Raw genomic sequence first — 22,612 nt, forward strand, 5'->3', positions numbered from 1 at the left:
TTGAACCAGCAGGTTATCAGGGTACACATAAGTGTGAGGTTGCCAGGACTTAAGTAACAAAATGCCTCAGGCTGAAATCGGAGAGAGCAAGTGTTCCTAATGCTTGTGGGAGTGCAGACCCTGTCTGCTCACCCCTCTGCCAGCAGCCTCGTACGGAGTCACCCAAGTCCTGAGGCTGCTAGTCAGTCTGGCGTTACACTTTGGGATGATGCTCACAAATAAGACACTCTGCAGGGCAGAGGGGGGATTCCCTGTGTGCTGAGAGCATACTTAAGCCTACAGGTCCTTGAGCAGTCATTAGGCCAGGGAGAATAACTGCACCCCAGTGCATGACTCCAGGAAGAACGACTCTGATTCCATCAGCCAGTCTGGCTTAGGTGCCAAGCACTTAGGGAAGGTTTGGTGATGCCTTGCAGGTGGAGGGAGGAGCTTCCCTTCAGGCTGGAGGTGGGTGCCTGACCTCTTCAAGGAGCAGAGCTTCACTTCTCTTTTCCTATGGCTGTCAAAAAGAGCCAACCCTCTTTAAGACATGGATTTCATGAGGTATCGGGACATCCCAATTGCCCTGGATAAGGGTAAAGCCGGTCTGGCTGCAGACTGGCTTACTGGTGTTTAGAAGTCTGTGATGGACCGTTTGTATTGTCTGATATTGAAAGAAACTTTGTTGTTTGAAGAAGGGAGACAGGTTTCTTTGTTGGGTGAAATGTAATTTAGACTAGTGGTTTTCAACAAGTGGGATGCAGATCTTGAGAATATATAGATGGACACTCTTAGTTAGAAAGGCTGTGAAGAAAAGCAATCTGAGCTGTGTTGATTATAGGACTCATCCTGAAGCTCTTTTCTACTGCAAGAGCCTACAACTTGAAAAAGACTGAGTACCCTTGATTCAAACCGTAAACATCTTGAGGGTATGAAGTATTGTTTGGCATTCTATTTTTTTAAAAACTTCAAAAATACTTCAGGCTCTACTGTAACGTAAAGGTGGTTAAGATGATACAGCCATGAATTTGCAAATTCCATATTCTTTCCCCCTGCAATTTTAAGGGAGAGGAGGAAAGCAGGCAGGACTGCAATTCAGGGGACTCTTGACAAGTCATGTCAAGGAAATGTCAAGAGAAATGGGCTGACAGAAACTCTTGACTAGGGAGGAAAAAAAAAATTTCTCATGATGGGGTGGCCTGGTGTGGGACCAGGGGCCCAGAGGGGATGAGAATCTCCATCCTGTAAGATACTCAAAGGATGAGGCCCTGAGCAGCCTGCTCAGAGTAGGAAGTTGGCCCTGCTTGGAGCAGGAGGATGGAGTACAGACCTCCAGATATTCCTTCTGGCATTATCTAGGATTCTGAAGTGGTAAAACCTTTATAAATCAAGGGGAGACACCATGGGATGACCTATGGGAATTCTTGTCCAAATGTCAGAGAAAGAAACAGCTCAGAGGAATGAAGGGCAGCTGTGGATTAAGCCATAATGCCTGTGACTTAGGGAGAAGCACAAGCCCAGGCAGATTTGTTTTCTTCGAAGTGGAGGTTTTGGCATTAAAAACAATAACACAAAAACAGCCACCTACCTTAATATGTTCCTTAGCAGTATCAGGAAAGTTGCCAGATTCAAACAGCTTTCCCCAATACCTGTGAATCTTTTGAGGGCATAGTTTTATTGTAAATAAACAACATGTTTTTCATCATTCATAGAAGCTCCTAATCTTTTTCTACCAGGACATTCTTAAGGCATTTGATAACTACAGGGCAGTGATGCTTTCCATTAACCGGAGCAGCAAAGAATTCCAGGAAGCGGATAGCACAGAGCTCAAAGAGCTTCAGAACAAGCTTCAGAAGGTGAACTTGCACTGGGAGACAGTCGCTCATGTACTGAACAACTGGAAGAAGGGTTTACAACAAGCCCTACTGCATTGCCAGGTGCATATCACATGCCAGCTTATAAGGGAAAACTCCTCTTTTGGGTGCTACTGAGAGGTAGATATGGGGGGGCGAGAGCAGAGGTGTAATTCCTGCACATCAGAATGCAAGACACTTAATTTTCTTACAAACTTGACGGTGTTGGGTTAAAGGATTTGGTAAAAATATCTGTTGACTGGATAATACCCTTTTATTACACATAGTTTAACTAGATTGCTGTAGCCTCGTTAGTGCTGATTTTCTTGTTGGCTTTGCCTAATCTGGGCTGGTAATTCTGTTTGTAGGCAAAGCCAGGTGAAAGCAGTGTAAAGGTGGTTTTTCTCATATGTGCAAATCTTTTGTTTCTCTAGGACTTCCATGATCAGAGCCAAAAACTAACCCTGTGGTTAGCAAGTGCCGATAGGCGAAGGGATGAAGCACAAATCACAGATCCAAATGCTGACCTCAATACAATACTAAAAAGCCAGAAGGAGCTCATGGTGAGTGTGGTCTTAAATACAGCGCCTCAGCCCTTCCAGTGAGTCCGTGGCTCTCGCCACAAAACGAAGAGCAGTATGTTTATTTCTCAAGATGCCTGCAGCCTGTCCACAAACCTGCTGTATTCAGGCATGGGGCTGGTTTCTGAAATAGATTAAGAGATTGCCTAGATGAGGTGGGTTTTTTCTATAATTACGCATCATAATTAGGTTCCTTACGAACAGTCTCTATGCTGGAATAAGGCTTATAATTTCCAAGAGTCATTGCCTTTTCCATATGGATTAATTACTGCTAGAACTATTTCTAAATGTTATTTCAAGCAGGTACAACCAGTCTCATCAAGAGAACTTCATTTCGTACGTAGCTGCAGTAGCCATTCCTATGCATTGTGGGTTCTCAGGCAGGTTGAGTGTTCCTTAAAGCCTTCCTGAATCCCTCTTTCTGTGGGAAGTTGAAAGTAACAGTCTTTTGCCCTGTTCTTTGTTTGTTTGTTCTAAGCAACTGGAGAAAGAGCTGCTGGAACAACAGCGTAACATAAGCCCTCTTCAAGAACTCACTGCTTCCCTGCTGCCTAAGTCCCAAGGTGATTGCATTCAAGATGGTGAGAAGGTCCATGTAATTGGAAGTAAACTGAAACGGCTTACTGAACAAGTTTCAGATGACTTAAAAACAATACAAGGAAATCTGGTGAGTCAGCGTTTCAATACTTAAGTCATGAATCTTTCTTACTGAAAAGTAACGACATACCAAGAGTAAAGGTATTTGTAAAAGACTGACTTAAAACTTCAGTACTTCCAGCAATAGAAGCTGAAAAAAACCAGTTAAGTCTGGTGTCTGGGACGGGACATCTGGCTATAGGAAAAACCTGAGCACCACGAGGCGAGTACGGTATCGAAAGGAATTGCCCAGAGTGGTTGCACTATCTCCATCCTTGAGGGGCTTGAAGAGGAGGTGGGATAAAGCTCTGAGTAAGGCTTTTGGTCTGGCCTCATAGCTGACCTTGCTTTGAGCAGGCAGTTGGACTAGCTGAACTTCCCTGAGGTCCCTTCCAGCCTGAATTACCCTGTCATCCATACCAAGTATCACACTAGGAGCGTGCAGCAAACACATAGGAGTTGTAGCTCGTGGCAGTGCATTGCCCATCCTGGGCAGAGATGGAGATATTTTCGAGTTGGTACCCGTACGCCCCTGTTCCATTGTAGTTCCTTTGGGCTGTCACAGGAAAGCATTTCTTTATGCTGGAGAAGTGGAGGCGCTGGTTACGTACACCTGCAGAGGCAGTGGGCCGGGCCCCTGCAGAGGGGCAGTGTGGGATGGCTCTTTGCACTTCATCTGTTGTGAGTTTTGAACATGCATTTTTAAAGGGGATGGTGTGGTTACCTTTCAGGATACCAAATCGTTCCTGCTGCTTCCAGACAACTTGGTCTCCAGAGTCCATAATTCATCCAGCCCTGCTATGACAAAGGCAAGTTGGGTTTTTTTCCTAATATTCTGCTATCAGCTTATAGCATATTTTGACACATTTAGCCTGAAAGTTCCTCAGATGGTCAAAGGTAAATATGGCTTTTTAGATGCATGTACGTTATTACAGAATTGACAAGAGGACTTTTGAATCTTTTTGAGAAAGAGAAATTCCTTGTAGTTTCTGAAACCTGGATACTAAAACCTGTTTCTCTCAACAGCACAGCGTAAGGAGAACGGCAGATGGCAGAAACGGCAGCAGCACCAGGTATGATTGTATATTCACCTGTGATCTCTTGAAGGATAGTGTAAATGGCAGAGGTGGGCCGAGTGCCAGCAGAAACCTTGGCAGCTGTTCCTCACAGGCTGACATACAGGTGGAGATGGTTTCTGCCTACCTGTAGTGGCTGCTCTGCCCACCAGCTCTGGGCTGGACCACGGTGAATGGTTTTCTTTAGCCCTCCTGCTCCTAGACCTCGGCACCGACCTGCAACCTTGGCTTCTCTTTACTCTTGAGGAAATCATTTTTGTGTCAAAGGGGGGAATGTTTTCGTTTGAAATCTTCCTTTAATTCCACCAGCATACCTGAAAAGAAAAACTTGCAGCTTAGAGCCACTAATTAAAAACAGGCCATGAAGGACAAAGGGAGACCTTCACCTTACATTACATTAGGACCTGTTCAAAGGACACGCCAGTAGCGCCGAGGCAGGGCAGAGCCTAGCCGCTCTGAGCGGTGGCTTTCCTTTGCACTTCAACGTGTGTTTAGGGTGATTTGTTTGTCTCCTGGGAAAAGTTAAGTTTGCATCTGAAAAGAAGGTAAAAATGCACTGATCTAAGCCATTAGAAATAAATGTTTCTTCTTTGGTAGAAAGGACAATAAACCCAAACCAGCAGCTTGGCTTCCTGTTGAGCAGTCTGGTGGGCTTTCCAGTTAGTTAGTGTGGTTACTGCATGCTGCATTCTCCTGTCGCTGTGCAGCCACGCACCTTGCAAGGGTAGGGTCAGCCCTAGAGAGGAAGTTAAAACAACTTGTTCAATTCAAACTTTAAAGTGCCTTTTTAATTCTTTTTTCTTTTTTTCCCCCCCTTTTTTTCAGAAGCGAAAGCAACAACAATCAAGCAACTCCTCAGTCTTCCTCCTTCTTTTACCGCGTGTTACGAGCAGCTTTACCTTTCCAGTTGTCCTTTCTAATCCTTTTACTTTTGGCTTTCATGGTTCCCTTTTCTGAGGAAGACTACAGCTGCACCCGGGCAAACAACTTTGCCCGTTCTTTCTCTCTCATGCTGGTGTACACCAACGGGCCTCCACCGACTTAGAAAGCAACGTGTGAGTCTTCACCATCTCTGCAGTGCTTTCTTCGTGCTGCCAACATTCGTCAAGCAATGATGTCACACAATTGGATAAAGGAACTTTTGTGCTGTTAGTTGACTCCTACAGCACCCTTATATCCTAAAGGAAGCCTCGCGTTTATAAGCCTCCTTTTCTTGTTGCAGGGAACGTGTTAAATTTCACATCTCAGAATTTATATCTTGACAAAATTTCAGTGGTTTTGTAAGGAAAATGAACTTTTTCTATAGATTTTTAAACTGTAAGCAACCCGCTTTATACTTTAATGCAATAGGTACACTATTTTATAGGTGCAGTACTCTTAAGCTTGCAAGGTGATTGAATACTGAGTTATTAGGTGCAGAAACTACATCACAGTAATCTTAAACACAGTAGTCTATCTCAGGTTAGCATGCAGACGAGCAGTTGAAGAGGCACTTTGCATAAAATGATTACCCCACATATTTCACGTTACCTGTATCTCTTGGGTCTGTAGTCACTTGGTGGAAACAAAAAAATTGACGTCTCTTTGAATCTTTGTTATTAGTATTGTGTTTTATTCATCTGACACGTTCAATAAAAGGATGCATATTTGTTTTGTTTAACAAACAGCGTTTTTGTGGTTAGGACTGCTGTGTCGTCTTTTTATACTACCTCTGAAATAAGAAATTGCTGCATTGCTTGGAAATGGTTTACAATGCACATATTTTCTAGATGAACATGATTATGTCAGCTATCCCTGATGTATACAAATAATGTAATGACTTTTTTTAATGAAAGATTTTTTCTGGTTTTAACCTGCTGAAGAATGTACAGTATCATGGGAGAGAATTGTGCATTTTTATAAGCTTCATCTTTAAAATTAAACTGACACTTGAGCAATGGCTAGAGAAACACTGTGTACGGTCAGCATTGCCATTGCTTCTCGGTTGTACGGTTGGAGTACTGTCATTAAAATTTTGCCCATGTCTGTAGGGACTATCAGTGTATCTGGGGGGTGGGGGGGAGGGGCGGCTACCAGCGCTACGATCCAACAGTGCTGACCCTTCCACTCCTGTACAGGTCAACTTACTTGCATGCTAACACAAGTGTCAGAAGAAGCATGACCACCCTCTTGCTTGTTGGAGCAAGAGATGAAAAATTCAGACGTGGAGCCTGTGATACTCTCCTTTGCAACTGCCTGGAACTTCCTGGAGGAAGAACATGAAGGTAAACCAACCAATGCTTATTAGTAGTTCAAAATGCTGAACTATTTCCCCACTCCGGCACGGATTTTCTAAAGCGGGAGCAGCAGTGCTGGAGAGGGGGAAGCGTGTGTCGAGGAGAGCTCCGGCTGCTAGTTAAGCAGTTTGGTTGAACACTTAAGAATTTTTGTGTTTGGTTGCAGTGAAAATCACCCAGGAACTAGCCAACTTCTGTAATGCTAACCTACAGAAAATAGGATTTATGATTAGCCTGTAAGAATTCTCCCACCTTTTCTACACTTTTCACTACTGGTGGCTGCTTATTCCCCATCTTTGGGTAGGGGGATTTATGCAACAAGTTGCTTTGCATTCTTACCTGTAGCACTCCCGACAGCTTCTTCCCAACCATGGTGGCAAAGTGTGGTTTATTTCCAGGATGTTAAACTAAACTAATACTCGTAACTGTGATGTGTGGAGCCAGGGCTGTGCATCAGCTACCGACCGATTCCACAGCTACAGCGCCGGCAGCAGGGCTGTATGCAGAGAGAAATGGTGGGTCCTCCCCGCCCCTCGCCACACACGCTCTCCTCTCCCTCTGCTATCATTATTTTCTATTTGGAAAGCAATTACTTTCAGATAGAGCTCATTTAAGTTTCTGTCCCTGTAGAAGGCAGCCACCTCTAACCATTATTTCATTGCCAGCTTGTCACAAATGCCCATGCAAACCTTTCTGCCGAGAACTAATAGTCAGTTGCTGACATGATACTCCGTTCCTCTGCCATTCAAGGACCTATGCAGGAGAAAAAAACCTGAACAATGTTAAAAGGTCCAAAGAAAATTTCATAGCCTGCAATTTCCTTTCATTAAGTACAGTTGTATCAAATTGTTGAGCTGATGTAATATATAAAATGAGGAGCTTTCATGAAATTATCTCAAAATGTCACAAAAAAAAAAAAAAAAAAAGAAGCTTGTTTCTTCTTCCAAACCCTAGTTTTGAGTAGTTTTACTTCCAGCTGATTATAACCACTGCACTGCAGGCTGGCACTGAAGTTCGCTTCAAACAAGTTATTAAACATACCTACCACTTTCTTAGCGTCATCCTATTGCTCAGGACTGGGTTGTTAGTGAAGGGTAAAAAAAAGGTTAAAAAAAGAGGGCAAGAGCAACAGTGAGAGATGCTTTTGCACACGCACTGTGTGTAGGAGTGAAACCAGGTCAAAACTAGTTTTGAGCTGAAGTCTTACTCCTTTGGCAGGGAGGCGAGACAGACCTCAGCCTGTTTTCAGCTAGGCCACCACCACCCACCCACCCCCCACCAAAAAGAAATAAGCCAACAACAGCTGTGCTAGCCTTGGAAGCAGAGGACTGATTGTTCCTTACAGTGTGTCCCCACAGCCAGTTACATTTGCTGGTCCCTGAGGCACTAGGGCTCCGCCTGCATCTTCTGCAGTCGCTGCGTGCTGGTAAACAGGCCCAGAAGTCGCGCCCCTGGCAAGGGAAGCAGCCCGCAGGTTGTGGCGTGACTGCGGGGCAAGGACGGGACACGCTCAGGCCGCCCAGTCACACCAGTATGTACTCACGGAACACGGCGGAGCTCAGCTACAGGAAAGACATGGACAAAAAGCCGTATCGTTGGGTTTCATGATACCTGTTTATTCAGCTACAGCAACCTACAGCTGAGTGAAACGCAGCGCGGGACAAACACTAAGTTCACAGAGCTAAAGAGCAGCTCAGAAGGGGAGGGGGTTTTTCGTGTTAGTGTAACATCCATACAGTAAGTACTGTAAAAGGCACCATCTTCAGTCATAAACCCCTTTCCATGACAAACTTGCAGTGAAGGTGAACCATTGAAACTAAAATCACATATAAAATCAGACTCTGACAATCCTGCGGAGAGCGGCCGTAGGAACCGCGCGGTAAAGACTGTGGGGCTGCGCCAGCTCCCTGCTCCGGGACATTCTGGTGAGCAAAGGAGGTTTTGGCTGTTGAGGCAGTAGCAGCAGCAGCTGGCGTTTTTATAGCATAGCACTCGTTATCTTCACGCACTTAAATTGAAATGGCTGACACTCAACAAGGCATGAGGAGTGCAGGTGACTCCTATGCGTGAAGATGGAAAGAGTTAAACAATACCCAGATCACAGAAACGTAGAGTCATTTAGGTGAAAAGGCCGTTAAGATCATCAAGTCCAGCCATAAAACTAACACCGCCAAATCAAGTCCACAACTAAACCATGTCCCTAAATGAAATGAAGCCTTAGCTATGAAAATGTGCTAACTCGCCACACTTCAGTTCAGTAGTAAAACACTGTAAAAAAACAAATGTCAACAGTATTTATTTTCCATATTTTAGCAACCCACTTGCTTTTCATCTTCCCATTTACAATGCTTGCTTTAGGATTGGTTTAGGCATTGCGTCAGCACAACAGACGGCCGCACCCTTAACTGTTTTGCTGAATTGTTACCTCACAGGACATAAATAACGTCCAATGATTTCGTCTGAGACAAATGGTGACAACAGCAAAGGCACTCCCATGACTTCCAGCTCTGAGTGTAAGGAAGGATCACAGGACCACACTCAGCTGGGCTGAGACTAAAAGCAGCTGCCGTGGTGGCGACTGTCCTTGGCTGTGCTAGCTTACAGCAGCCAGAAGTGAGGGTTATAAACTACTCTGCCATCCAAAGAACCGGACAGAATACACCGATAGATATATTTAATATCTATACGATCAGTATTCATCCCTGTAAAACAGTAATTCCTGTGACAGGCCCTTAGACTGTGCTGACTTTAAGGGTGCCATGCAAAGCCATGCAAATCCAGGCTTGTTTTTACCTTCAGCTGTCAAGGTAAGAGCAACTTGTCTTCCATGGGCGCTTGCCTTGGTGGGGAAGGGCAGGGAAGGGAGGGAGTGCCACATGCTTGCTGCGCTAAGATCAAAACAGACCCATAGTCACAACTGTATTTTTAATATACGCAGGTTAAAGCACATCCTAGGAAAGAGCAGCAATTTAATCAGTGCACAACTACCTTCTATCACTCGGACAAAGAAGCAAGCCTGGACGCACAAAAGCAGGCTCTCTGGGTCAGCTTTTAAAAATAATTCAGGTCCAGCTTAATGGGAAAAGCTCAGACTTGTTTTCCATATAGTTAAGGCTCCAAAGCCACCAGAGCACCCGGTGGCAGCAGCATTGTGCCTTTCAAGATCCAACTCACAGCCAGTAGCGCTCCTCGGCACACTCAGGCTGAGCTTCCACATGCGACTTTTGCGCCAATTTATACACACGTATTCTGAACCTTCTGCCAGCATTTCCAAGTTACATTCACAGGCCCTGACCCCGACTTCAGGCACCCAGACCCCTGCTGGAAAAGCGCCACAGCAAACTGTAAGCACCCCAGGCAGCTACCGGAGTGCGCAGAGGACAACTTCCCAGTACAGGCGACAGAGAGCCCGACCGGAGGGGAGGCACTGCTGGACCTGCTGCTCACCAACGCACAACAACTTGCTGGAGAGGTCGGGACTGGAGGCAGCCTGGGCTGCAGCAGTTATGGCCTGGTGGAATTGAGTCTTGAGGGGTACAAGGTGGGTGAAAAAGTAGAGCCAGGACCCTAAAACTCAGGAAGGCAAACCTGGAGCTGTTTAGGGCACTAGTGCGTGGGATCCCTTGGGAAACTGCCCTCAGAGGCAAAGGAGCGAATGAGAGCTGGGAGATATTCAAAGACATTTTTCTTGGGGCACAAGAGCTCTCAATCCCAAGGTGCACAAGTCGGGCAGGGGAGGCAGGAGGCCAGCTTGGCTAAGTCAAGATGTCTTGGCTAAACTAAATCACAAAGCCAAAATGCACAGGCAGTGGAGGCAGGGATATACGTCCTGGGGGTAGATTATAGGGATGTGGCCAGCAAGGGCATAGAGAGGATCAGGAAAGCCAAGACACAGCTGGAGCTGACCTTGGCTAGGGATGTGAAAAGTAACAAGAACAGTTTCTTCAGGTACACAAGACAACAAAGGAAGATCAAAGAAACTGTAACCCCCCCACCCACTGAGAAAAAACAGGAAACCTGGCTATAACCGAGATGAAGAAGGCTGAGGAATTCCACAGTTTTGCCTCGGCCTTCACTGGCAAGTGCTCTAGCCATACCGGCCAACTCACAGAACCCAAAGGCAGGCACTGGGAGAACGAAGTACTGCCCACCGCAGAAGATCAGCTTCGAGACCAGCTGAAGAACCTGGCTTTGCACAAGTCCATGGGGCCTGATGAGAGGCGTCCGTGGGTCTTGAGGGAACTGGCAGATGAAGTGGCTAAGCCATTGTCCATCATATCTGAAAAGTCATGGCAGACTGGTGAAGTTCCCAGTGACCAGAAAAGGGGAAACACAACCCCCATTTTTTAAAAGGGAAAAAAGGAAGACCTGGGAAACTGGAGACCAGTCAGTCTCACCTCTGTGCCCAGCAAGATCATGGAGCAGATCCTCCTGGAAACTATGCTAAGGCACATGGAAAACAGAAGTGATAGATGATGGCCAACACGCTTCACTAAGGGCAAAACACGCCTGACAAATGCGGTGGCCTCCTGCAACGGGGATACAGCGTTGGTGGTTAAGGAAAGAGTGACTGACATCATCTAGCTGGACTCACGCAAAGCATTTCATACTGTCCTGCGCGACATCCTTGTCTCTAAAATGGCGAGACATGGATTTGACCAGTGGACCACTCAGTGGATAAGGAATCGGCTGGATGGTCACAAAGAGTTGCAGTCAAGCATTCAATGTCGGGGTGGAAACCAGTGACAAGTGGGGTCCCTCAGGAATCCATATCGGGATCAGTATTTTTTAACATCTTTGTTGGGAACATGGACAATGGGATTGAATGCACCCTCAGCAAGTTTGCGGATGACACCAACCTGAATGGTGTGGTTGATACTCCAGAGGGGAGGTATCCATCCAGAGGGACCCTGACAGCCTGGAGAGACAGGCCCGTGTGAACCTCATGAAGTTCAACAAGGCCAAGTGCAAGGTCCTGCACCTGGGTCAGGGCAGCCCCCAGTATCAATACAGGCTGGGGCACGAAGGGTTGGAGAGCAGCCCTGCGGAGAAGGACTTGGGGGTGCTGGCGGGTGAAAAGCTGGACGTGAGCCGGCCATGTGCGCTCACAGCCCAGAAAGCCAGCCGTGTCCTGGGCCGCATCAAAAGCAGCGTGGCCAGCAGGCTGGGGGAGGGGATTCTCCCCCTCTGCTCTGCGCTGATGAGACCCCAGCTGGAGTACCGCATGCAGCTCCGGAGTCCTCAGCACAGGAAAGACAGACATGGACCTGCTCGAGCTGGTCCAGAGGAGGCCACAAAGATGGTCAGGGGCTGGGACACCTCCCCTGTGAAGACAGGCTGAGAGGGTTGGGGCTGTTCAGCCTAGAGAAGAGAAGGCTCTGGGGAGATCTCACAGTAGCCTGTCAGTACTTTAAAGGGGACCTACAGGAAAGCTGGGGAAGGACTCTTTATCAGGGATTCCAGAGATAGAACAAGGGATAATGGCTTTCAACGGAAAGACGGTAGATTTACATTAGGTACTAGGAAGAAATTCTCACTGTGGGTGATGAGGCACTGGCACAGGCTGCCCAGAGCAGCAGTGGGTGCCCCATCCCTGGGGGTGCTCAGGGCCAGGTTGGACAGGGCTTGGAGCAACCTGGGCTGGTGGAAGGGGTCCCTGCCCATGGCCGAGGCGTGGAACTGGATGATCTTTAAGGTCCCTTCCAACCCAAACCGTTCTGTGATTCTATGATAAAGTCCAAACAAGACAAAAGTTCTTACCTCAGAAGAGGCTGATCACTGGTGACAGCTCGAATAGGACCAAGAGGCAACTTTCAGGGGGCTCGCTGCCTTTTTGGGCTGTGTTAAACCACTCTAATGATGTAAATACAGCAAATGCCTTCCATATTCCACAGGCCACCAGGAGGAAAAGAGAAAGTTACAGCACTTAAAAGGACGCTTGTGATCTCTGTACAGATTCAATCAGTAATGAATTAAAATATTATTATAGAAATATGCATATTTATTGAAAAAAGATCTTTAAGTACTACCTGTCTTAATTTGCTACACATTGTATAGAAGGACCCAGCCTGCTGGGCACTATCCTCAAGGCAGAATGTTTCAACACATCTTTTCTTCATATTCTCCTCTCTGACTGGCAACGTGAGTGACAGCACTAAAAAGCATAATTTGCAAGAAGATGGAGGTGAGGAAAAGGTCTCGCATTCCTGGAGACAAAGCACTTCACTTGCCTGAAACGCTCCAAGACTTACCACATTTCTTCAAAAAGAAATTAAGGTTGTTTTACCATTCAGTTCTAGTTCCAGTAGTTCCAGAGTTAAGTGGACCCTCAGCATGTGTTTAACACACACATAAATTTTGGGCTTTTTTTTTTTTTTTTTTTTTTTTTTTTTTTAACCCCATGGCAACTGGCACTCCTCCACGAACCAAGTTTGCTCACTTCTGCAAACATCCCAGAACTGCAGTGTAAATTCTTCAAGCAGAAACAGCCACCCTGGCCAGGTCCTGGCTCAGCAGCAGAAGCTGATGTACAGCAGAGCGGTGAAGGAAAGCGATAAACCAGCCTTGCTCTCCTCCCCTCCTCACAGCCCTGGCAGTGGCTCAGCACCCCATTCATGCTGAGACTGGAAAAGCCCCAGTATCCAAGTTGAAAGGCAGTGTGGCAGCTCTGCTCAGGCCTGGCAGGGACACGGACATGGTCCACGCCAGGAATGCAGCACCTGAGAGAGCCTGTGCGGTACAGACCCCCGATAAACCCCGCAGCTCTCCAGCGACGAAGGCACCCTTGTTCAGGCACAGTCACACCGCTCCCTCTTTACAAACTGGGCTGTTTCAGACACGCACCTCCTCCTTACCAACTGTGAACGCAGCTACATTAATCCAGAGTCGGCAGCTATTGGCTTTTCCCCGTTTTAAAACACTAGTAGCAACTTCTAATAAAATTATGTTCCACAAGACAAAACGTATCTGTTAAGATCACATCATTTGCCTATTTGCACTGCCCTAGTAACAGCATATATGAATCACAACACGTGGCACAAATCTGCAGCATCACTCTTTTACAGAGTCAAACCACAGCAAATTCCCATTTGAAAGTTAATTTTACGATTTATACCCACTCTTTCCCATTTTCTTTCAAAGAGGTTTGTTTCAAGATTGCACATAATTTCAGCACTTCTAAAGCAAAACAAACAAACAAAAAATCACTTAAACATTTCTTTGAAAAACTGTAATAAACAAAAAGATTACACAGGATACGGAAAATTGGGGAAAGCACAACACAATAGGCACTGAGCCCATAACGTGATCAAGCCCAAGAAACACTGAAACACATCTGTTTCACAGCAAAACTTCCCACAAAATTAAATACCAATGAATTCCAGACTGTACTCACATTTTTTTCCCTTTTGTGTAGTAAATATTACACTTATTTAGAAGGGCACTACTATATTACAGTTTCTTAAAAACAATAAAAAGGTAGCTAGTAAAAATTTAGACCAGCAGGAGCATCTGGTATAGTACAAGATCAAAACAAGATTTGCGTAACTCACTGAAAATTCCTTACGTGCCTCCTATAAAAAAATGCCATTCTTGGCTTTAAAAAAACCACCAAGATCAAAGTTTTGACTAACATTCAAAGTATGCAAATGGCATACTAAGCAAAGTCCCTAATCCGAAAGACTTACTGGCTCAAAATAGACCTCTGGTGTAATCCCAATTTAATCTCACCGTACCTGAAATGCCCAGAACATGCATGCATTATACTTCAGCATATCCATTTAGAGTGATTGCCATTCTAGCTCACATCAAAATGCAATATTGGTAGTTGCCAGAATGAATTATTCCATCCTGCTCTTGGCGGAGGTCATCAGCCAGGCTACTTCCTCTGGTTTTTTTTGCTCAGTGCAGCTTAAACACATGCAGAAATCAGCACAGCAGGGGGGTTGAAGCCCACATCGTCTGTGAAATTTGAACAAGCCATCACACTTGCAAAGCAAAGGAAGTGCCAGAACCATCACCCCCCTGCTCTTTAAGGGATCCTGCCTACGCGAACATGCAAGACAAAAAGGGAGGGAAGGTGGTTTGTTTCTGGCTGATTTCACAAGCCCTGATCAGCAGATCATATACAAATGCAAACAGTTAATATCCACAGAGCAACCTCTTGTGCCCAATTATTATAATAGATTTAACATCATTCATAAATACGTATAACAGCATATTAATCTCACAGACAAAACACATTTCAAAGGTCAGCGTTGACCGAAATATCCAGGCAGTTTGGCCTTTGTTTAAAAGCACTGAAGAACTATACCCAGATAATAATGTGAGTGTTAAGAACAAGCTCACGAAACGCAAACTTAAGCTTGGTTTAACATCTCTGAAGAGGCTCCGAACTGGCTGTAGAAGCTATTCTGAGCGGCCTTCCTATGAAGGCCCTTGCAGCCATTGCATATTTAAGAACAGAACAAACTCCTTCACATTGCACATACCTCGGCACTTCCTCTAGATCAGCCAAAGCAGGTATTCCCTAGGGACCAGCACACACAGGTAAACGGATCTGTCCCAAATGATGCTGCTCCACAGTTCATACAATCTCATGTGAGAGAGGAGATCATCTAGTCAGCGCTTAAAAGCCTTGGTCTGGGAGACAGCAACCTAGGTGCTCACTCCCAGCCCTGACCCAGACTTCTGTCATCTCAATCCAGTCCTGTTATCTCTCTGCCTCAGTTCAGCTGCCTCTGACAAGGACAGCCAGTAATTCCCTGTCTCACAGTACTGTTCTGAAGCTTCACTTCATAAGGTGCTTTTGAAGACTCTCAGAAAAGGCACTATAAAAGTGCAGCTATTACATCAGAAACACGGACAGAGGCGTGAGCCCCACAAGCCTTTCCCGAGATACTGATGTGCAAATCTAGAAGAGATGAGGACTCGCACTAGGTCACGCTTCAGCAGCCCATCCCAATAGTTTTGGTTTCTCCCAGAGCTTTGAACAAGCTTCACATTTCCAGGTCTCAACAGGATTACTGGGCTGCCCCGTTTCGCAGACTGTCTCCAGTCTCCATTTGTTCTATCGGGCCAAATTCAGGATGTGTGACCAGGGACTTCCTTTGCCCTCGGAGGGTGTGCGCATTCAACATCTCCAGCAGCAAGTCATACACTGGGACCACATTTTTACACTTCATGCTCAGGAGATGCTCCATTCCCTTGTTGCTGTGAAGACAACAGAAATAAGTCAGCGATCTGGGTCCAACAATGCAGAGAAGGAAAACACGCTCATGGTTTCAAGAGGATCCTTATTTTATTAGGAGTTAAGAGGATTTAGCTGCTGTAGTCCCTCAGGTCACTTACCACTACCAGCAGTAACAACATCCCAATAACTTTAAGCCTGAGTGTTTCACCACTTGGGGAACCAGGATTTGTTTTAGACTGCACAAACTGACTTCAGAGAATAATTCAGATGTACTGACCCTATTGACATCAAAGAGAATACCTCTTCGATGCTGTAAACATGGGAGGCCTTACCTGCTTCATACAGAAGCAAAATTTGTAACAGGTAGCTCTAATGACAACCTGCCTCTCCTGCCGTTGATTAGGAAGACCAAAGTACCCTGGCTAACATGAAGTAGTTTGTCTCTTCTCTGCATATCCAGTGCCAGATCTTGCGGATGGCTACAGACTTTGAAAGTATTTTTGTCTTGACCTGATGGATTGGACTGAGATGGGGGCAATGCTTCCAGAAAAATGAGGTTCTGCTACTATTGAAGAGTTATAAATATTTTAATGGAAAAGAAGGAATTGCAGCCCCCCTCCTACACCCCACTCCTGAGAGTCCTGCATCATTTGGTAATCCAGGCTGAGAGCATCAATTATTTCCAGACCAAATATTGGAGAGTAACAAATATTTCCAGAAAAATTGGTCAGCTGACTGACCAATGCTAAGCAACATAAAAGGAGACAAGTCACAAGTATCCTCCAAACTTCGGCTGAGGTAGGCACACCATAAAAACTCTTGTTTTAATAAGAAAATATAAAAATCTTGCCACAATTCACAATGTTTATTCATGCCATGCCAGACCAAGAGTCCCTGCGATGCTGCAATGCGGTGTCACACCACAGCAGGCAACCCAGGTGAGGGCAGTGCATCAGCGCCGTGAGCCGGGTGCAGCTCTGGCTGGTGCTATAGCTTCTGTAGGGCCCGCTCTCACACCCCGCCGCAGTTCACGAGCTGGCTGTTAAAAGCTGCCTGTCAGTACATCCAGGTTCCTGCCGCTGCCACCTGCTCTAACAGGAAGGTTGTTCCAAAGGTGCCTGTCCCTCTTCCAGTGTCCCTTCCCAAAGTCAGCTATGCCCATCTCTCTTTTGCATACTTCAGCCTGGTCCCAGGAACATCTTCCCTGGACACACAGTCCAAAAAGCCAAGATATAAGCCAGCTTTGTGAATAGCTGGTCTCCGGGTAATAATTTAAAAAGAAAAAGAGCCTGGAAATTAACACTTCTGTTTGTAAGACCCTGTGTTTGAGTCTGCTGTACTGCAAGCAAAGATAAGCAGAGCTCAAAGGAGGTCCAGGAACAGGTAGGGAGCAGAGGAGCCGCTTCCCATGGGGAAAGCAGGGCTGTGGCATTGCTGTAGCACAAGTCACTTGGCAAAAACGCTGTAGTTTCAAATAAAAGACAGTAAGTTTGGCCTGGGACAAACATGGCACCCAAAGTACACTTTGCTCCACCAAAGCCCACGCTGCAGATTAGTCTTGAAAGACACTTCTATTTTGGATAGAAGAGTTTTGATGGTTAGGTGGGTTTTTTTCTGAAAGGCTGACTTTGGTTACTATTGTTAAACATTTCAGGCAGATACATAACGAACAATTTAATGTGACACAGTTAAGACAACATCTTAGTATCAACACATTTTTGAGTGCCATTAAGCACTTGAGCATATTGCCTGTTTAGATGCACCAGGAAGGCAAGTCTTACAATGAGATGAGCAGCAGTACCAGGATTCCCTCAGGAATGCTTGGGAGTTCAGGCCCTGCTTTGTTACTGCAATAAACAAACACTAACACCTCGTGTGTTACTTTTTGTAAAATTTACCTTGCGTGTCTGACGTGAGAGAGGAGCATCAACAAATTGGCCAGACGAGTTGTCTGCTGCTGCAAGGGGATCCCACTCTTTGCAATGACCCACACCAAAGCATCTGTGACCACATTAAGCAGGTGATGCAGTTTCCTGTTGCTTTCAGGTTCTTCCGCTGACAAGGGAAACATGCCTAACCAGAGAAGAGAAAGAAATACTCCTTGCTCATGAGGAAGAAAAAAAAAGCTATGACTGATGGATTTTTTTACTATTAATTATAAAATGGTCAGGGGAATAAAATTCTTTTATTGCAGAGTACCCTAAACTAGCAAACACACACTCCTATTTGCCCTGTGTAAAAGGCTGCAAAGCAAAGCTCCTACCCTGAAATTCATCTTGCAGAACTGTTGAGTACTTTCAATCACTTCTACCAATTAATCACCATTAAATAGGAACATGTAAGCCCTATTCATCATCACCCAGATGAGTAACTAGTTTTACCAGAACTAAGACTGAAGGACAAGTTTGTAATGCCATACTGCAGCTTTACACATGACCAGAACCCACAGAGGTACAAGCAAAAGTTCTTCTTGACAAGGACATACCCACAGCCTGGGCCCTAAGCCCACCTTGTAAGAAGCTTTCAGACTTCAGGTCTTTCATGCAGTTCTTGCAACAGGACATAGACCCTAAATCCAGCAAATGATACAGCTTAGAAGTTTTTTGAGCAAAAATCCTTACAATTTGACTGTTAGAACTCCTTTTGTATTGTTTTCTTTCAACAGCTTTATCTCATTTGCTATTTCTGCCACTTTTAACAGCTGATCCCCAAGCCACCTTTGAAATAAAAAGTACAATTCAGTGAGTTTCAGAGTCAACCACATACTCACTGGAATTGAGGAGGATCATTGCCTTGACGCACAGATACTCTTTGTGCTGCAGTTTCAGCTCTCGGAACCTTGAGGTCATGGCCAGGAGCATATCAAAGATCTCCAAAATTCCCTCTACGCATTTCCCCTCGTCCCTATGGAAAGGCATTTGAAAATGTTACTGAAAAAGTAAAAATTAAGGAACTCTGACTCAGCCAGATAAAAGTCAAAGCACAAAGGAGGGTGTAAAAGGCCTATCCATCTCATCTTTGGGAGGATTCAAAAGGTTCTATCATGAAATCTAAATTGAAAATTACACTGGTATAAAAGGTCAGCACCTCTAAGAAACTGATTTTCTCTTTAAAGTGCATGCAGGATTGACTGCAGGTAAGTATGACCATATCTCTGTAAGAGGCTTTATCCTCACAGCCACTATAATTCTGGATAATGTTTGGAACTGCAGCACAGGGCAGAGTACCACCATGAATCATTTTCCAGATTTGTTTCACAAGGTGTTAATACCACAGCCGGTGACATCACTATTTGTACCCCACAGAGGACTCAGGACTTGGAGAACTGAATAAGAAAGACCCCCTGAGACAAGTTTCTTGGAACAATAAGACTTTTTTAAAGAATGAAACAACTTCTAACCCCATACGCCAGCACCTTTTTCTTGAAAGGCATTTAGAAGTAAAGGGACTTGGAGTTTTGGTGTTTTTGTGGTTTGGTTATTTTTATGTTTGCAAGTGTTTACTGGAGGCAGCTATCTCCATTTTGGATATTAGAAATGGTCCCATTTTCTGATCTGAAAAAAAACCCCAAGCCCAAACCCAAACAACCCAAAGCCATTCCAGTGGGTGTAAAATTAAGCAGCAGTAAATTTCAAACCACTGAAGTTACTGATCCTTTTTTTGGTTTGGGTTTTTTGGGTTTTTAAGATGAAACAGACTCAAGTTCTTTAATTCTCCTGCACTGCTGTACTTGACTTCCCAGGAGGAAGGTGCTGAGCCTTCAAGCAGGCACATGCAAGTACAATCAAGTTACAGACCAGTTTCATATACCCATCTCTTAAAAAAAAAAATTAAATTACAGCATGGCCAGATACTTGCTAGCTCCCACTCTACTGTGTCTTGTGGAGACTAAGGAATGCATCAAACACGCTCATTCTGTTCAGCACATGTCAGCTCATGAGTATCGTACATTTTCAGCAATTTCTTATCATTATATTGAACAATGCAGCATGTCCTTGCATAGAATTTTACATGAGCAAATAATCTATTTCATATCTTTTATAAATTAAATTTCTTTCTCTTACTAACCCATTTTGCTTTATGTATTTACGATGATGATTATTATTGAGCTCAAGCCACAAAACTGATACAGATCTCAATTTCCCCAGGTTGAAAAAGCTCAGAGATATTTTAAGTGTACCCAAGAGAGTAGATTGTTTCCCTGACTTTTTACCAGTGTGAAGCCCATGTCAAATCCTTCTAAGTTCCTGTAGAAAAACATCCTTACTAATCCATATTCTTCCCTGCTGGTACATGATGTTATGGAGATAGTATTTTAAACTTGCAAACACCCTGCTTTAGCTTGAAATAATAATCTCAGTATTAAACAGCGAGCTAGATTTTTTTAAATCTCTTTTGGCTAGTGGTGCAATGTTCATTATAATAGCTACCTATGAAGTCTGCAGTAGTGGCAGGAGGAAAAAAGGTAGAAAAGCTACTTAAAGTAATGAAAAGATGGCCTGATGCTATGTCTACTTTTTTTTAATTTTGAGGGATATGGGAAGAAATTGACAATGTAGTGCATTGTCTTGATGCATCTACAGTTTCAGCATCTAGAAATGTGGATCAAAAAGAACAAAAACAACAAAAGATGTGAAAAATACAGAGAAACGTCACACTGTCATGTGCTGCAGGGATTCAGGAATTTGCAAGTTCAACAATACTGTTGATACTTGGCATTCCTTAAGCCCCTGTAAGTATGTGGAAGCTCAAGATATTGTGGTTACAAATACAAGTATATTGTTAGATAAAGTATTAATAGCATCTCCCATACTTAATCCTCTTCCTCTTACCACTTACCCCACCCCCAAACATGCTAATATGAAGTGTTCTCAAGAAATGTATTTCTCTTACCTATCTAATACAAGGTCTGGCGCAAAAATCAGTTTCCCAGGATGGTCAATTGATCTCCACATCAAACCAACCATTAAAACTTCCATCCAGCAGCTCTCCAAGAGTCTTACTTGATCATAGAGGCTGAGATCAATGAAACCTAAAATGAAGCATAAAATAAATCAACCTGTTTATTTCTGTTTTGATAAAGACAACTGAGTATATGAGAAACAAAAAGAAACAGGAAGAATTAAGGGTTGTAAAGAAAGCCAGAACAGGGAGCGCTGAAATCAGAAGCACCATGCTGCCATCTCAAATAGGAACAAAAACATTTGTTATTTTCATTTTCAAGTCTTCCACAAAACATTTGAAATAGAGTAGAGTGATGTTCAAGTGCAATTACTCCCAGGCAGCTGGTGAAACTCAAGTGACTGCAGAGGACCTGCCTTATGCTCGGCCACCTCTTTAGACAACAGTCCCACAGTCTCCTGAGAGGCACCAGGGAATCACGTGGGAAACTCACAGTCGTCAGAAATTACTGCATTACACTGTGGAGGACTCCTAAGAAAATAGAAAAAATTGTTTCCCCAGAATGCATTTGCTTGCAGGGGTTTGTTCTCTCGTAAGACAGGCATGTTTCTGGGTTTGCTGCGTAACTGTGGAAGAACCTACATCTTAGTTCCTCTGTGTTACCATGCCCTTTGTAAATGGTATGTGTTCACCCCATCATGTCCCTGTCCTGCTGCCTCCTTCCCCAAAACCGTAATATACCAGGGGGGTAAAAAAAAAAAAGGGAGAAAAAAAAAAAAAAAGAAAAAAAAAAAAGACAAGGGTACCTGGTGGAGGTAGTAAGTGTCCCCATTGCCTCCATACACAGCATCCCAGAAGTAAGAACAGAACTAATGTGATTGTGCATAAACCTGTTCCAGCATTTAGTTCTCTCCAGAACTTACAGAACAGTGTCAGATTTCAATATTTCCCTTTCCCTTCCCCTCCAAAAAAGACTGGGGAAAAGACGACATGCAGAAACCAAATAAGGAGAAATACAATTTACACATCCCAAACCAAAAGACGAGAAGTTTAAACTATCAAAACACAAGTGGGAAAGGCTGCTCAGACCAGGAGTACAACAGGGATACGATACAGATCAGTGGTCAAAACCAAGATCAGGCTGCAGTTTTCAAAGCAGAGCTGCTCAGCATCGGGCTCTTAGCACCTTTGCTTCGTTTCCAGACAAGCTGGCATCTACAATTCTGCACAGTGAAAAATCATTACAGCCTGGCCATGGGAGACAGGCTTCCCGTAGTTCTCCTCAGTTGTCTGAGGTCTTAAAATACACAGTACATTTGCGCTGTCAAAGAATTCTGCTGTCAGTAATTTAGACAAATGCTCCGTTTATTTTAATCTTATTAGACTAGTAGGCTGGAAGACAGTTGGTGACAGCCACGCGTTGACATAAACTAGGTAATGTGCACTCTGCCTTATCATTGCTAGAAATGCTGCCTTTAAAAATTGATAGCCTTGCTCCTTATTTTCTAAGAAAGATAAACAGGAACCCATGAGCAGTACCTTCCCTCCTGGATTTCATTGCCACCGAATTTACTACAGAATCCGCAGCCAACAGACAGATTATCTGCCAGACACACACTCATAATTTTACAAGTGCTTTTAGAAAAATGTTCATGGGAGCATGAATAGTATAAACTGACAGTGGCAGTTCCCGGGAAACAACAGCCCAAAGACATTTCAGAAGTTTATTTAAATAACATTGACACAGGCGTGTGCCAATTTCTCCAGCATAAACAACCAGTTATTTGGTTTAGAAACCATCTCGGCTGAGTGAGATGTCAGACCAAGCCCCAGCGTTCCACCTACAGATACTTAAAGATCCAGATTTACCCCAGATATCACCTGCTAAATTCACATTATCAGCACCAGCAGTATGATTTATGACCACTGAGCACAGCTATCAGAAGGGCTTTACTTTTACTTTTCCTAACAACCTTATGCTTTAAAGATCAAGGACAGCACATCACCACCACAGCTTCACTGCAGTGTCAGAAGTCCTGTTTCATTTGCTGCGGAGTACATTAAACTACTTGTTTTTCTATGGCTGTAGTATGTGTCCTTCAAATCATGTGCTCTATAC

The 22,612-nt window shown here is 44.4% G+C and overlaps 2 protein-coding genes across 6 annotated transcripts in view; one reads left to right on the forward strand and one right to left on the reverse strand.

Moving 5' to 3' along the window:
• Positions 1 to 6,150, forward strand: part of SYNE2 (spectrin repeat containing nuclear envelope protein 2) — a 191,426-nt gene extending 185,276 nt beyond the window's left edge. The window contains exons 108-113 of the mRNA XM_056346104.1: positions 1,716 to 1,916; positions 2,267 to 2,395; positions 2,892 to 3,080; positions 3,781 to 3,858; positions 4,076 to 4,122; positions 4,951 to 6,150. Coding sequence (XP_056202079.1) covers positions 1,716 to 1,916; positions 2,267 to 2,395; positions 2,892 to 3,080; positions 3,781 to 3,858; positions 4,076 to 4,122; positions 4,951 to 5,170 — 864 coding nt within the window. The 3' untranslated portion in view covers positions 5,171 to 6,150. The remainder of the gene's footprint in view (positions 1 to 1,715; positions 1,917 to 2,266; positions 2,396 to 2,891; positions 3,081 to 3,780; positions 3,859 to 4,075; positions 4,123 to 4,950) is intronic.
• A 7,216-nt stretch (positions 6,151 to 13,366) lies between these two features.
• ESR2 (estrogen receptor 2) overlaps positions 13,367 to 22,612 on the reverse strand; it is a 90,786-nt gene continuing 81,540 nt past the window's right edge. For all 5 annotated transcript variants that reach the window (XM_056346109.1, XM_056346112.1, XM_056346108.1 and 2 more), the window contains 4 exons: positions 20,485 to 20,623; positions 18,362 to 18,495; positions 17,490 to 17,664; positions 13,367 to 15,611 (listed from right to left, as the gene is read on the reverse strand). In XM_056346109.1, coding sequence (XP_056202084.1) covers positions 15,422 to 15,611; positions 17,490 to 17,664; positions 18,362 to 18,495; positions 20,485 to 20,623 — 638 coding nt within the window. In that variant the 3' untranslated portion in view covers positions 13,367 to 15,421. The remainder of the gene's footprint in view (positions 15,612 to 17,489; positions 17,665 to 18,361; positions 18,496 to 20,484; positions 20,624 to 22,612) is intronic.

Source organism: Falco biarmicus, chromosome 7 (genome assembly GCF_023638135.1).
Source record: "Falco biarmicus isolate bFalBia1 chromosome 7, bFalBia1.pri, whole genome shotgun sequence".
NCBI lineage: Eukaryota > Metazoa > Chordata > Aves > Falconiformes > Falconidae > Falco > Falco biarmicus.